The sequence below is a fragment of the Panthera uncia genome, chromosome A2 (genome assembly GCF_023721935.1).
Source record: "Panthera uncia isolate 11264 chromosome A2, Puncia_PCG_1.0, whole genome shotgun sequence".
Classification (NCBI taxonomy): Eukaryota; Metazoa; Chordata; class Mammalia; order Carnivora; family Felidae; genus Panthera; species Panthera uncia.
This window is the reverse complement of record NC_064816.1, coordinates 19,655,166-19,668,559: the sequence shown is the minus strand read 5'-3', so window position 1 is coordinate 19,668,559 and position 13,394 is coordinate 19,655,166. Positions and strand designations below refer to the sequence as shown.

Genomic DNA, 13,394 nt, shown 5'->3' with positions numbered 1-13,394 from the left:
TGGACTGTCAGTACGGACCCTCTCCCTGGGTGAAGGAGAAAAAACAAAAAGAAGCTTTAAACTCAGTGGGACATGGCTTTTGGGGGAGCGGTTTCATGTCCCCCTTTCTGATCTGGGCCCAGTTGGTGGCTCTAGAAAACCATCCAAGATGAGAGGCTAGGTTTCCTCCATGGATCGCTGGGTCCTTGGCAGGGCAGGGGGGAGCCTGTGAGCCCTTCTTCCCTGAGGTGGTCCTGTCGGGCTGGGGCCACAGCCTGACTTGCCAGGCTGTACTGAGGCCTCCAGGAAGCTACCTGACAGTCTCTCTGACTTGGGATGATTGTGTTTTATCAAGTTGTGGTAAATTAACTAACACTTTGGATTATGGATTGTTGGGAAAGTCGACTTCTGAAGAAATGGAATGCAGAAGGTGGCCAAAGCCAAGGTTCACAGCCCGTGCTCAGCCCTGTTTGGACTCACCACGGAGTCAGAGTACAGCAAAGCCGCTGGTTGAGCAGTGACTGGCATCCTGCACCTTAGGGCGTGTCCCTGGTAGACCCTTGCCTCCCTGGCGGCCTGCCCAGGGCTGACAAGGAGATGAGCTTGAACTCAGGCCAGTTTTGGCAGGGTCTGCAGCTCAGAACTTTTGTCCTGGTATGGGTAGCACCCCCTGGGCCCCAGGAGCATTCCGTTTTATGGATAGTGGTTAGTGGATCTACTTTTTATAGCTTCTCTTTTGGGGGTAAGCAGTAATATGGAAAAGCCTGTGTTCATTTAAAAGGAGCTGCTCTAAAGCCACAAGGAAGGTATATTAGCCAAGATTCTTTAATCCCATGGCTAATCCACCAATAGAAAATAGTGTTTCATGGACTTCCCGAAGAGAGCTAATCCGCAGTAGAGGTGGGGGCTGGGGGATGCAAAAACGTCAGAGAAATCCTATATCCCTGAGATAATGTGAAACAGAAACATAGACCTGTGGGCTCGAGGGACAAAGGCTCATTTTGTGTTGCTAGCAGCAAACGTTTGGGTGAAGGGGGTTGGTTAAAAAGACAGTTGCTGAGCCCAGAGAGATTGGGAGGAATTTCTGTAGAAACACGTTTTGTTGTGCATCAGCTGTGTGTGATCCCGGGCAAGTTAACATGTCAGACGTCAGCAGGAGAGGGATTCTCCCATTTCTTCCCCTCTGAAGTTCAGGCCTCGAAGCTGCTAGCCCTCATCAAATCAGGCCTGAGGTGGGAAGGGGAGGAAGTGGACTGCTTCCTGGACTCCCATCCTATTTTGCACACCCCCACATCCTGCTGAGGCCAAGGCCAGCTGGCAGGGGCCCCTCTGGCCTACCTAGCCTCCAGTCCCTCCCCTGCTGTCCCCTCAAGCCTGCCAGGTCCAAGGCCCAACCTGAGGGGAGTGTCCCTCACCAGCCAGGCGGGCTCATCCCAGGAGTAAGGCTGCGCCTGGGCCTTGGGAACATGATGGGCTCGCTGGTGCAGTACCTGAATTCCTGCGTCTTCGTGGAGCTCAGGGCCTGGCATTTGTCCATCCAGCACTCAGTGTGTACCTACTATGTGCCAGGAGCTGTGTCTGGAAGCAGGAAGACCGCAGTGAGCAAGAATAGACAAAAACCCCTGTCCTTATGATGCCGGCATTCAGACTGATGGACGTCAGCGGGCTGTCGAGGGCCAGCATTTGCCCCTTTGACTCGAAGGCCCCTGTGCCATGGACCACTGGGTGCTGGACAGAGGCCAGGGCAAAGAGGCAGAGCCTTGGCTGGTGGGAAGCACTTGGCTCAGACCAGCAGCCTCCCAAAGCCAGGCTGGCCCTTCCGGCCCCTGTTCAGTCCTGACATGTGGCAACTGGCTGACCAGGGCACCATCAGCAAGACAGGGCCCTGCATGTGTGTGTACACACACACACACACACACACACACACACACACACACTAACATACACCAACAGACAAAGCTGGAGCTGGCAGGAGACAAGGCAGAGCTGTGCAGGCGCTGAGCCCAGCAGCCCCACTTTGTTTTGATAGCTCAGAAGACCCCACAGCAAAGAGATTCCCCTTTTATTGCATCTGTTTTAGATCTTTAGAATCTGAGTGAAGTCAAAACCATGCTAGAGGGGAGATTAATTCCATATTTTTCCATCTTTGCAATGAAACGAAAGGAAAGTTAGACATTCTGTGCGGCACAGTCGAGACAGGGGCATTGAGCCAATGGCCAGCGCCAGGATGCTCCCTGAAGCCTGGCACAAAGGCCCCCAGTGGTGTGGCCAGGCAGGTGTGTCCTCTCCCTAAGCCCCAGGGCACCTCGGACACTACCACCGGTAATCTGGCTTCTGTCTTGGGGGTAGGGGGTTGGGATGCCCCAGCCCCTGTGGGAGACCGCCTAGAGGAGCCGATTCAACCACAAGCCTGGAAATGATTAAAAGGAACTTTCCGTCACAGGAGAACTTTAAGGAGCAGCCAGACCACCACGTGCCCTGATGGCTCAGACCCTACCAGGCCTGACCACAGGCTGCCTTCTTTGGGGGCCTCATCAAGCCCCATCTGTACAAGGCCCCCTGCAGCTCAGAGCTTACCCATGGCCCCCATGAAGTAGGGAGCCATGTTGCCCATGGTGCACCCCCATGTCCAGAGCAAGGGCCACATAAATATTAGCTGTTGATACAGTATTACAACGGAGCCTCGAGAGGTGCAGTGTACAGATGAGGAATCTAAAGCCTTGAGTCAGATAACTTGCCCAAGGCCACTCAGCAAGTTAGCAGTCAAGTTCAGATTTGAACCCAGGCAGCACAGCTCTGGAGCCTGCGCTCTTACCACACAGGACAAAGGTAGGGACCAGGGGTCACCATAATAGCATTTTCCAAGAGTCTGCACCTGTGCTATGGCCAGGACATCCTGGGAGAGGAGCTGGGCAGGCACTGAGCGTGGGGGTGAGCCGAGGGGGACTTGTGGGGGAAAGAGGGCTGAGGTGGGGCTTTTGGTAGGTGGCTTTGGTCAGAGAGAGCAATAGTAATAGGCAACGTGGACCTTGAGTGCCATGAGAATGCTATGCCAAGGAGTTCGTCCGTTATCCCTGAGCTCCTGGACAGGAAAGGGACACGGCAGAAGCAGTGTGGAGGTGGAGGGTGACCCAGGAGTCCCGGAAAGCCGAGGTGGAAGGTGGAGCCTGAGCGGAGTAGTCACCGAGAGGGGCCTAGGGCACCCATCTCATGTTGGGAGCCATGGGGCAGGAGTAGCCTACCTGGGTCTGGTGAGGACACTCGTGAGGCAGAGCCCTGATGTGAGGATGCTGCCCAGCCTGACTCGGCAGCCGGAGGAGTTGAGAACAGCACGGTCTAGTCATGCGATTGGTTTCCTACACGCCATCAGCCCTTCCTGTGGTGCCCCCCTGCTCTGGCGCCCTGCTGTGCTCACCAACCCCACCGCCCTCTCCCGGCCCCACATACTTGGCCCCGCATACTTGACGTCTCTCTGCCTGACTTTCCCCCCACACTGCAGCCCTGCCGCACGCCTGCTTGGGCAGCAACCCCCACCCCAATTGCTTAACCCTCTCGCCTCGCTGCCCCCCAGGCCCCCTTCAGACACGGGTGGCCCAGTGTCCCAGCTTCCTGCTACACTGCTGCCCATTTTAGTTCTCCTCGCTGCGGTGCCCCCAGCCTGGCAGAGAGCTCGAGGGCGCCTGTGGCTGGATGTTTGCTCTCTGGCCCAGCCACCCTGTCCACCTCTGGGCCATGTTCCAGGGAGGCCCAGGAGGGGATTCTGACCATAGAAACCACCTAAGAGGGCTAGGGCTCTGCTCAGAGCAGAAAGTGGACATGGAGAAGTTCCCTGCTCAGAGCAGAAAGTGGACATGGAGAAGTTCCCTGGCTGGGGTCGGGGGCCCTGGGATAGAAGGGCTGCGCCGGAGCCGGATGGGGTGGGGAGTGCTGCGGGGAGGCCTGGAGCGAGGTCTGCACGTGCAGCAGCATTCCAGAAGGAACTGGCCAAATATCTGAGAAATGCACACAGAAAGGCTGGCTGGTTACCTTCTGTCTTTCTCCTTTCCTCCAAAATGTTACTCACTGTCAGTCATGGTCGAGCAGCTTCCCCAAAAGCCAGCCCAGACAGGACCAGTGCTGCGGCCACGCCAGTGCCTGGAAGCCCCTCCGAGCCGGTCTCTTGTCTGCTGCATGTGGCAGACCTGACAAATGTGTGGGGGTGGATGAGGTTGTCAGGAGGGCCCTGTTGGTGTGCTGTGGCCCCTCAGGTCTTTGTGGAAGTTATGGCTCCAGTCTTCCTGCTACATTTGCACGTGGGCTGTACAGGAGAGACACTTTCAGCAAAGGTCGTAGTAGCAGCAGTGCTCTGGGAGGAGGAGCAGCTGTTGGAAGGCCCCTGGCTCACGAGGTCTGCCCTTGGTGTTCTGAAGTGCCAGTTCACCCCCTTCTGTTTCACCTCCGACTGTGGCACCTGGTGGCCGTAGTCAGTTCCCGGGCTGAGCCTCTTCTCCCAGACTCACTCTAGAACCAGCTCTGAAAACTGACCACAGGCATGCAGGAGCCCCATCTTCCTGACTGTACTTGCTCAGACCTGTGAATGTGATAAGGCAGTGCCAGGGTGGAGGCTTCCCTGTTCCTGTCCCTTTTTGGCCAAGGGCCCTAGGGTCCCTCCTCCACCTTCCTTGTGGCCACCACACTCTCTTCCCTGTTCAACCACTCCAAACCAACAGCACTCACCTCCTCAACAATGCCATATTCTTCTGTGCCTCAGGGCCTTTGCACCTACTATACCTTGTGTTTGGAACACATTTCCTTTAGCCTGTCTCGGGTTGTTGTCTCCTCACAGAGGCCTCCCAGGCCCCAGTCAGAGTCAGAGCTCTTCTTCCCAGGTATATCAGCCCCAGAGTAGGTGAGCCATGTCAGGGGCCTGGGCTTCACTTGGAGCTAACTCTCTGAACATATCCTGCTCCTTTTCTTCTTGCCTTCTCTCCAAACACAAGTGTAAAGGGGATGAAAAAGAGACCTAAAAAGGAGGTAGAGGGGCACCTGGGTGGCTCGGTCGGTTAAGCATCTGACTTTGGCTCAGGTCATGATCTCACAGTTCGTGGGTTTGAGCCCCACATCGGGCTCTGTGCTGACGGCTCGGAGCCTGGAGCCTGCTTCAGATTCTGTGTCTCCCTCTCTCTCTGCCCCTCCCCTGCTCATACTCCGTCTCTCTCTTTCTGTCTCAAAAATAAATAAAACATTTTTTAAAAACTAAAACAAAAAGAAAGGAGGTAGAAATGAGGACTAGGGGAAAGAGCTGAGGAAAAAAAAATGCAGGACAAGCCTGCCTCAAGAGGAAACCAGTCTGGGGAGAAAAAAGAGGCCAGCAGGGCTGAAAGAAGGGGAGGTCATACCATAGGAAGTGGGGGGCTGGGAAGTAGGCAGTCCACTGGAGAAAGAAAGGACAAAGGAAAAGCCCACGAAGCCCAGGGAAAGCGTGATGGAGCTGGCAGGGAGAGAGCGGCCATGAGAGGAGCATGAAGAGCTCCATGAAGGGAGCGGGGCCTCCACGCGCTGGGTGGCAGAGCAGCCCTTCTTCTGCTTTGTTGCACCACTTCTACTTCCAAGGGTGGGGATTATGCTCTCAGGGAGCACTGGACTCTCGCCGCCTCCATGTGACGCCCGCACAGAGCCTGTGGGAGCATCATGGCTCCCAGCCCTCTCAGGCAGCACAGTCAGGCAGAGGCCCTGTAGATGCTCTTTGGCCTCTGGCAACACTCTTCAGATGCCTAAGTCCCTGTCACACATCAGGAGTGGAGGCTCTCCCCTTGGGCACCTCAAAAGTCAGTGGAGATACATGCCCCCAGGCTCTGCCCCACGCGGGGCACCTGGACTGGCCAGTTTGGGCCATCGGTGGGCAGGGGGCCAGTGTGGGAGCTGGGCTCAACTCTTCCAGCTCCCAGAGCCCTGCAGCCATGGGCAGGCATCTGATACTTTGATGCCATTAGGGAAAAAATATCCAAAGCAGCGAGGTCCAGAGCCACGATGGCTGTCTAGATGACCCTCGTGTTGTGTCGTCTCCCTCTTGGAGCTGGGGGCCCTGGGTGCCAGACGTGTGGCTGAAGACTGGCATTTTGGTGCAACTTCTTTGGGCATCACTACAGTTCCTAGGGGACTAAAAAAACAAGCTTGTCGCTTTAAAATCGGTTATTTTTAGACCCCACTCAGAAGGCCCTTCAGGGTGTTACATGAACCGTCTTATACATCTTGAACTGTGAGTGAGAGAAGCCACTTGCCCTGTTAATGTTGCCTTGACAGGGGACAGATCACAGCATCTGTTCTCCCCTAGGCAGGAAGATGAGGATTTGAATAAGATGCCCTTGTTCAGCCTCTCCCAGAGGATATTCCTCTGGAGAGCTCAGGCAGCCAAGTCAGGCTGGGAATGCTGCCCCACCCCCAGCCTGAGCCGGCCTCACTCATGCTCTTGGTTTTGGTCCGCTGTGCCTCCAGCACTCTCCCTGACAGGTTCCCTGCGTTGGCTGTCCCTTCCTTGTCACCCACTGAGGGGCTAGGCTACTTTCCAGTGGGCTTCAGCAGTGTCACTGGTATCATCCCGTCCCAGATTCTGTCTGGTGTCCAGGGGCTTGTTCCTCTGCTCTCCCTACCTCTTCCCCCCCCACTCTGCCCCCAGCAGGGACGATAGTGTCAGAATGCAAAATAGCCCTGTTACTGGCTCAGGCCTCCTGCCCAGCCCACTCAGAGGGGGAGGGCCCTCACACTTAACCCATCCTGTCTGGAGCCCATTCTCTGCCCCTGTCCTGTGTTCTGTCCTATGTTTGGGGCCTCAGGGAATGGTCCCTTCTCCCATCTGCCTCTGACTTACCCCCACGTGGTGGGGGTTCATACTTCGTTGGTATCTGGTTGGGCCTCCAACACACCTAACCACAGCCATGTGCGCAACATCCCCCTGTGGCGGCCAGAAGGGTCTGCTCCCCACTCGGCCCAGGACCACCAGCCCTGTCCTCTGCTCTGAGGCTGAAGGCAAGGCCGCCGCCTAGCATGGCCAGAAGGCCCCGGCCCCATCTCTTGCCTCCACAAGGCCCTTCCTCACTCCCTCAGACATGCCTCCTTTGATCCATCCCTCTGCTCGTTACCTTCCCTGCCACCTCGGGGCTCCGTGCTCTGTGATCCTTTGGCCCCAGCGCCTTCTTGCCCCACTTGCCTGGTGAACTCTTCCTTAGCCTTTGCTCACCGCTCCATTCCCGGGCCCACTTCCCCAGGCCACACCCTTCTGTTCTTCCCAGCACACCCTGCTGGTCTGTACGACTGCTTGGTACTTGCCTCTGCAAACTGGTGTGCACCCTGCAGGCCTAGCCGAGTCTGTGTGCACCGTTGTCACCCTGGGTGACACGGGCCAACACAAGGGTGCTCAGTGAGGATGAGTGAGTGAAGACAGTCTGAGGCAAGGGTTGGTAAATATCTGGTTTTGTGGGCCATAGGGTCTCTTGTCACAATTATTCAACCTGCCATCATAGCCAGAAAGCAGCCGTAGACAACATAAACAAATGGGCGTGACAGTAAAACCTTACTTACCAAAATAGACAGCAGGCCAAGTACACCAAGCCTCGGTCTAAAGATACAACAGAGTATGTTCAACAGCGAACAGGAATGTTTTTAAGGGTACTGTTTCCCATGACAAGGGCTGTGGCTTTCTGGAAATTGCTGGTAACAGCAGCAGAAGGTGGTTCAGAAACAAGCCCCCAAGTGACCCTCTGACAGGGGTGACTTTGAAGATGAAATTTCTGAGTCTGCTATGACTTTGTCCCATGAGGCTTTCCCATGGCTGGCAGGTGAATGCCGTGACCTTGGAAGTGGACAGCGTTGGGCGAGGGTGACAGTGTCCAGGTGTGGGGTCTGAATTCTGCTTCCTGTCCCCATGGTTCAGGGAGAGAGGTGCCTTACTTAGTTGAGCCCAGTCTTGTGAGGGGTGGGACACCCAGCAGTGACCAGGGCAAGTCCCACAGCGTGTTTGGGAACTGCTCACTTATGCTGAGTGACACCGCACTCCAGTGAAAGAGAGTGTCTAAAATTCAGGCGTTTGGGTACTTTCTCATCGTGTGTCTATTAAAGGGTTCTTGTTGGTATGTCCCCTTTAACCCTATAATATTTTTGTAGCTCAAAATCGTGACTTTTATGATAATTCCAAACCTAAATGTTAAGTGAGGTAAGAGACTGCTTTATAGGGGATTGGAGGCATCTGAGGCCTAGGAACTGTCTCTGAGTGTGGCCTGATGGTGTGAGGGGACTGCTAGGTGACTCTGGGGGGGTGTCCCTTTTTACTGCTTCTGCTCATTTAATCTGGAGCCAGGTGTCCAGGTGGCCTGGACAGGACAGAAGGTGACTGTTGCTGGGTAAGAACAGAGATCCACGAGTTCCTCCTCGGGCTGCTCGAGCTTGGGCACTGGGTGGGGGACACACAGGCCTCCCGGGGTTATGTAGCCAGTAGCCCTCAGGCATGGCTGGAGCAAGTGGGGAGGAATTAGGCCAGGCCTCACCTTATACGTGCTTGATGGGGACAAAGCGAAGGTGCAGCTCCCGGTGCCTTCGCCCAAACTCTGAAGCCAGGCCGCTGTGGGTCATGGCCTGGTTTGTCATTTATAAGCTGTGTGACTCTAGGAAAGTTGCTTAATATCACTGTGCATGGATTTCCTCATCTGAAAAATGGGCATGTGGAGGGCTCCCACGCTGAAGGATTGTGGAAGAGGGCTCGGCAGGATCACGAGCGCTCCGTGAACATGAGCTGCCGAGAGCAGCCCCTGGAGCAGAGTGTGTCAAGAAGCATCAGGATGAGCCCCTAGGGCCTGTCCCGGGTCCTCCCACCAGTCTCCCCTGGAGTCTGGGCTCCACACCTCAATTATGGAGGGGACTCTAGAGTAAGCTGCCCGGATGGCACAAGGGCCAAGGAGAGGGAATGAGTTGCCTGGTTTCTCCAAGGTCAGCAGGCAGGAGGGACCTTTCTGGAGGAGTTTGGACTCCACCATGCAGGAGTCCTGGGAGATGGGTCACCTTACCCAGACAGGTCTGCCTAGCAGCCAGAACGCTGGCCTCCTCAGCCCTTTCTCCACATTTCCTTTGCCCTGCTGAGAAGACAGAGGTCCACAGATGCCCAGGTCAAGCAGGGCTGCTTCTCTCATTGCCATTTGCCACCAGAACCAGCCTGTACCTCCTTGGGGACTTTCTCTCACCCCCTGCTCCTCTGGACAGAGAAAGGTGAGGGGCCATGAGGGCCCAGGGGCTGCTTGTGAGGCCAGCTGTCATTTGCCCTGAGTGAAAGGAGGGTGAGAAGGTTGGCGGGAGTGGGGGGCTGTCAGGAAGACTGCGGAGCTGTTTGCCTCGGTAGTGCTCCCCCCGCCTCTGGGACAGGCATGCCACACTGCAGACACCGTGTGGAAGGACCCGGCGCACAGAGCAGGGCGAGCAGCCTGCTTGGCGTGGCCCTGGACAGCGGGAGAAACGAGCTACGGCCTCTGCCCTCTGGACACTGAGGCAGCACGTGTTTACTGAGGCTTGCTGTGTGCCTGACACTTGGTGCAGGCGGGCATGTTGTTCTGAACCAGCAGGTGAGGTCACACTGCGAACAAGGCCAAGTGATATGTCCCGGAACCAGCCCTTGCTGGGGATACCCTCGCCCACCCACACACTGTCCCAGATGCTTTCCCTTCCTCCCTCCCACAGGCCCCAGCAGCTGGGAAGCATGGTGACACCGTGGTGGCCTGGACTGTCCCTACAGGTGGCCCACCTGCCCTCCTGCTGTCTGTGCCTCCAGCCCTGAGCGTGTTTGACCTCTGCTCCTCAGAAGCCCCACTGGCAACCTTTCCATTGCTGTGGAGACTCTTCCCATGGTGGAGGGAAGGCACATCAGCAAAACTAGACGTTGGGATTTCTAGGTTTTACTTTATCATGAGAGACACCATTTTCCATGAAGATGAAGTCTCATGTTTTATTAGAGTAGGATTATTCAGGAAAACTTGTGGAGCAGAGAACACCAAGACAACATTCTAACATACAGAAATCCAAAAAATTGTCCTGTCCCTGGCCCATCCTTCTGGCTCAGACGGGGGTTGGGTGGGATTAAATGTGATCTGGAAGAGCCTGGTAGACTTCATCCCTGGATGGTGGCTGCCACCCAGCATCTTGGCAGAGTATGCCGGGGGCACAGGGGAGACAGGAAGTAGAGAGAAAAGGTAGAGATGATGACTCTTCCCGAGTCTTTCTCAGCTAGAAAAGGGGGGAAGTGGGAGAACGTCAGGGAGAGGAAGGAGCTGCAGGTTTGAGGAGTAGTGGACTTGTGAAAGCCTTTTTGTCTACAACATGCCACAAAGCACCCTCTCAAAGCTCCCCCAGGAAGGGCCCAAAATTGGGCTGGCACCCTCCTTTCAGGGGGCTGGATATGAAAAAGGTGTGTGCATTTATGTTCAAAGAAATGTAATATTGAGAAATGGCCCTATTTCTACTGAGCTAAAGTATGGGCTCCCCCATGGAACTAAGTGGAGGCCTCATGAAATGCGTGGCACCCCCGGTATTGACATTGGCCCAGCACCCGCTGCCTCCACACTTGAAAATTCGGTCCCTGTGAAAAGTTTAAAGGGGCAGGGAGGGGGTGCGCAAAGAGGAAAAGCAGGCGGGCTCCCCCACTGTGGCCTGGAGTCCGGGACCATCGGAAAAAGTCTGGATGAAGAATGATTTTGGAGCTTGGCTCGGCACAAGCTTTGCAGCAGCCTATGGAAACTTCCAAGAATGCTGCTCTGGGCCAGCCAGGGGCTGTTTCCGCCTCCACTTTTACGAGGTACAGACCCCTCGACGGCTTCTGGCCAGCACAGGGGGAGTGTGACTCTCTTTCAGCTCAGCCCTGCCTCTCAGGGTGCAGTGCACCTTTTCAGAGCCCTTACAGCCCAGGCCAGCTCAGTTAGAAAGGGCCAGCCGCCAGGAGGAGCAGCCTCCGTGAGCGGCTGACGTTCATGCGGGATGCTGTGAGAATTTATAGCAGCCTTAGAGGGGAAACTCCCTCCCAGAATGTTTCAATGTTTTATTAAATGTATGAAGGGAAAGTTTCCTTTTCACTGGACCAAGGCCCACAGCCTCCATGGAGCCTCAGGGAAGGTGGCAAAACCTCTTGGGAAAGCCCACAGACAAATGGGTAAAATTAATAGAAAGTATTGTTTCTTAATCTGAGCCTTTCTGCTGGCTGTAGGCGGCACCACACAGGAACCGAGCCTGCCTTGCTCACAGCAGACTCACCCAGTGCCAGGTGCGGGCCTGACACACACAGGCCCTCACCCAGCTCTCGATGGGGGGAATGTGAGCTCAGCCATAGTGGCCAGCATGGGTCAGGGTGGGCGATGGCTGGGGTTGGCCGTGTGACCGGTGGGCAGGCTCGGGAGCACACCGGCTCCCAGATAGCACCTGCCCCTCTGCCAGCACTCTGTCCAAAGCCAGAGGAGGTGGGCAGGTTTTTTGCAGCCACGTCTGCAACACTGGCCCTGGCCCATAAGGCTCATGCAGCCCCAGCAGCTGGGGGCATGGGCAGGCTAGACAGCCAGGTCGTGCTGGGTGTGCAGGAGAGGCCAGGGAGCAAAGGCTCAGCCTTCGGAAGCCAACATGATGACAAGCATTGCCGACATGGGTCAAGCTAAGAAGTGATGGCTGGGTGCCATCCTGAGTCAAAACCCATAGTGTCCAGGACTCCTGTGAGCTTGGCGTTATCCTTCCATTACAGAGGAAAAGGGGGGCTTGGAAGTGGAGTTAGGGCCAAATTCCCAGGTGGCATATTCCTGCAATGGTCCTCACTGGACTTGGACAGGCAGAGGCCCTCCTAGGCTCGGGGTCGCTCAGTCACTCACCTCCCAGTCTGGGAAGTCCCTCCAGGTATAGAGGTGAAGAGCCTGAGATGTAGGCAGGACCCTAATCTGGTGCCTTCATTTGGGGGTGTCATTTTCTTACCTTTGGAATGGAGATGGGTGATGGTCTCCAGTTGGTTGTGGACAGAAACCTGGCCCAAATGAGGAAGTGGTTCTGTTCCAGACCCCAATCTAAGTGCCAGACCACCAGGGCCAGGGATTCTGACCCAGGGCTGTGGGACCTGCTGCCGACCTTCCCTCGCTGTGTCCTCCCCCTGCCTGCAGACATCAGAGAACAGCCATCCAGAGCGAGGAAGAGACATGAAGGCAAGAGTGGTCCAAGTCGCCACCAGAGCCAGGGACCTGACAGGACAGCAGGCTGAGCAGCTGAGCAGGAATGGCTGGGGGGGGGGGGGGGGGGTGGTCCCTAGGGCAACCCTGAAGCCTGACCACCATTTCTTTTGCAGACAGTCTCCATCCTGGAGCAGCGCTTGACACTGACGGAGGACAAGCTGAAGCAGTGTCTGGAGAACCAGCAGCTAATCATGCAGAGAACAACACCGTGATCAGGGGAGCGAGAATCAAGAGCTTGGTTGATTTTGGGGGGGTGGCAGACCGGGGACTGGTACTGTGGGACTTGGGTAAATAAATGAAAGGGATTCAGCTCTGTGGGCATCACATTCATCCCTGAGCCCCAGAGATTATGTCCCTATCTCTGTCCTCCACCTGCTGTCTGCACCTGGAGGCTCTCCACCTGGCAGTGGGAGGCCGGCCCCCTGTGGGCAGGGCCAACACATGCAGAATGTACTGTGTTTGGTTTAATGTGAAGGAGTCACCCGGAAATGTTTGCTACCTCTACCTCGGAGTCCCAATGAGCCCTAAGATCGCAGCTTCCCTGCCCCCCCCAGAAGAGTCCCCTTCCTGGGGTTTGTCCAACCTTCTGTCATATGACTGGCTCTTCCCACCCATAGCAATGGACTACACATTGGGTGGGGAGCCAGGAGTTTTCTCTAAATCTGACAAAAGGCCCAATGTGGGTCCATCTGAGGTTTATCCAGGAACAAGCACTCGAGGCGGGGAGGTGGTAGCTTTGCAGTGGCCTCGATTTCTGCCTCACGCATGCTCACTGGGGCCTGGTGGCTTCCTCCTCTGTATGCACGAAGGTGAAGGAATCTGAAATTAAAATGGACTTTATTGCGCTTCTCATAAAAGTGGCTTGTTCTGAGTGAGACCTTATCAGTGCCTCCATCCCCAGGGCCCATAAAGGGAGAATGAGAGCGGTGACTTCGGAGAGCCCCTGCCAGGTTACCTCTGGAGCTCAGGGTATTGGGGGAGCAAGGACAGCCAGAGTCCCTGCATGACATCCACCTCCCCTGGCCGGGCCCCCAGCTGGCTTCCTCGATTGGATCCTGGAAGACTCAGGCACCTGCATTTCCACTTACTCCTGAGGGTTCTCATAGGTGCCTTCCTCTGCATCCCTGCAGGGAGAGCCAGGCAGTGTTTGCCATATGTCTTGGTGTCTTCTATGCCTTCAGCATTTGGCTTCTTGGGACC

General features: G+C 55.8%; 1 protein-coding gene across 5 annotated transcripts in view; it reads left to right on the top strand.

The window, feature by feature from the left end:
* Positions 1-13,232, top strand: part of POC1A (POC1 centriolar protein A) — a 101,498-nt gene extending 88,266 nt beyond the window's left edge. For 4 of the 5 annotated variants that reach the window (XM_049640609.1, XM_049640608.1, XM_049640611.1 and 1 more), the window contains one exon: positions 12,308-13,102. In XM_049640609.1, the coding sequence (XP_049496566.1) occupies positions 12,308-12,406 (99 nt within the window). In that variant the 3' untranslated portion in view covers positions 12,407-13,102. Of the gene's footprint in view, positions 1-12,307 lie in introns of all 5 variants that reach the window. The other variant, XM_049640612.1, reaches the window with a different exon arrangement.
* Positions 13,233-13,394: the final 162 nt, after the last annotated feature.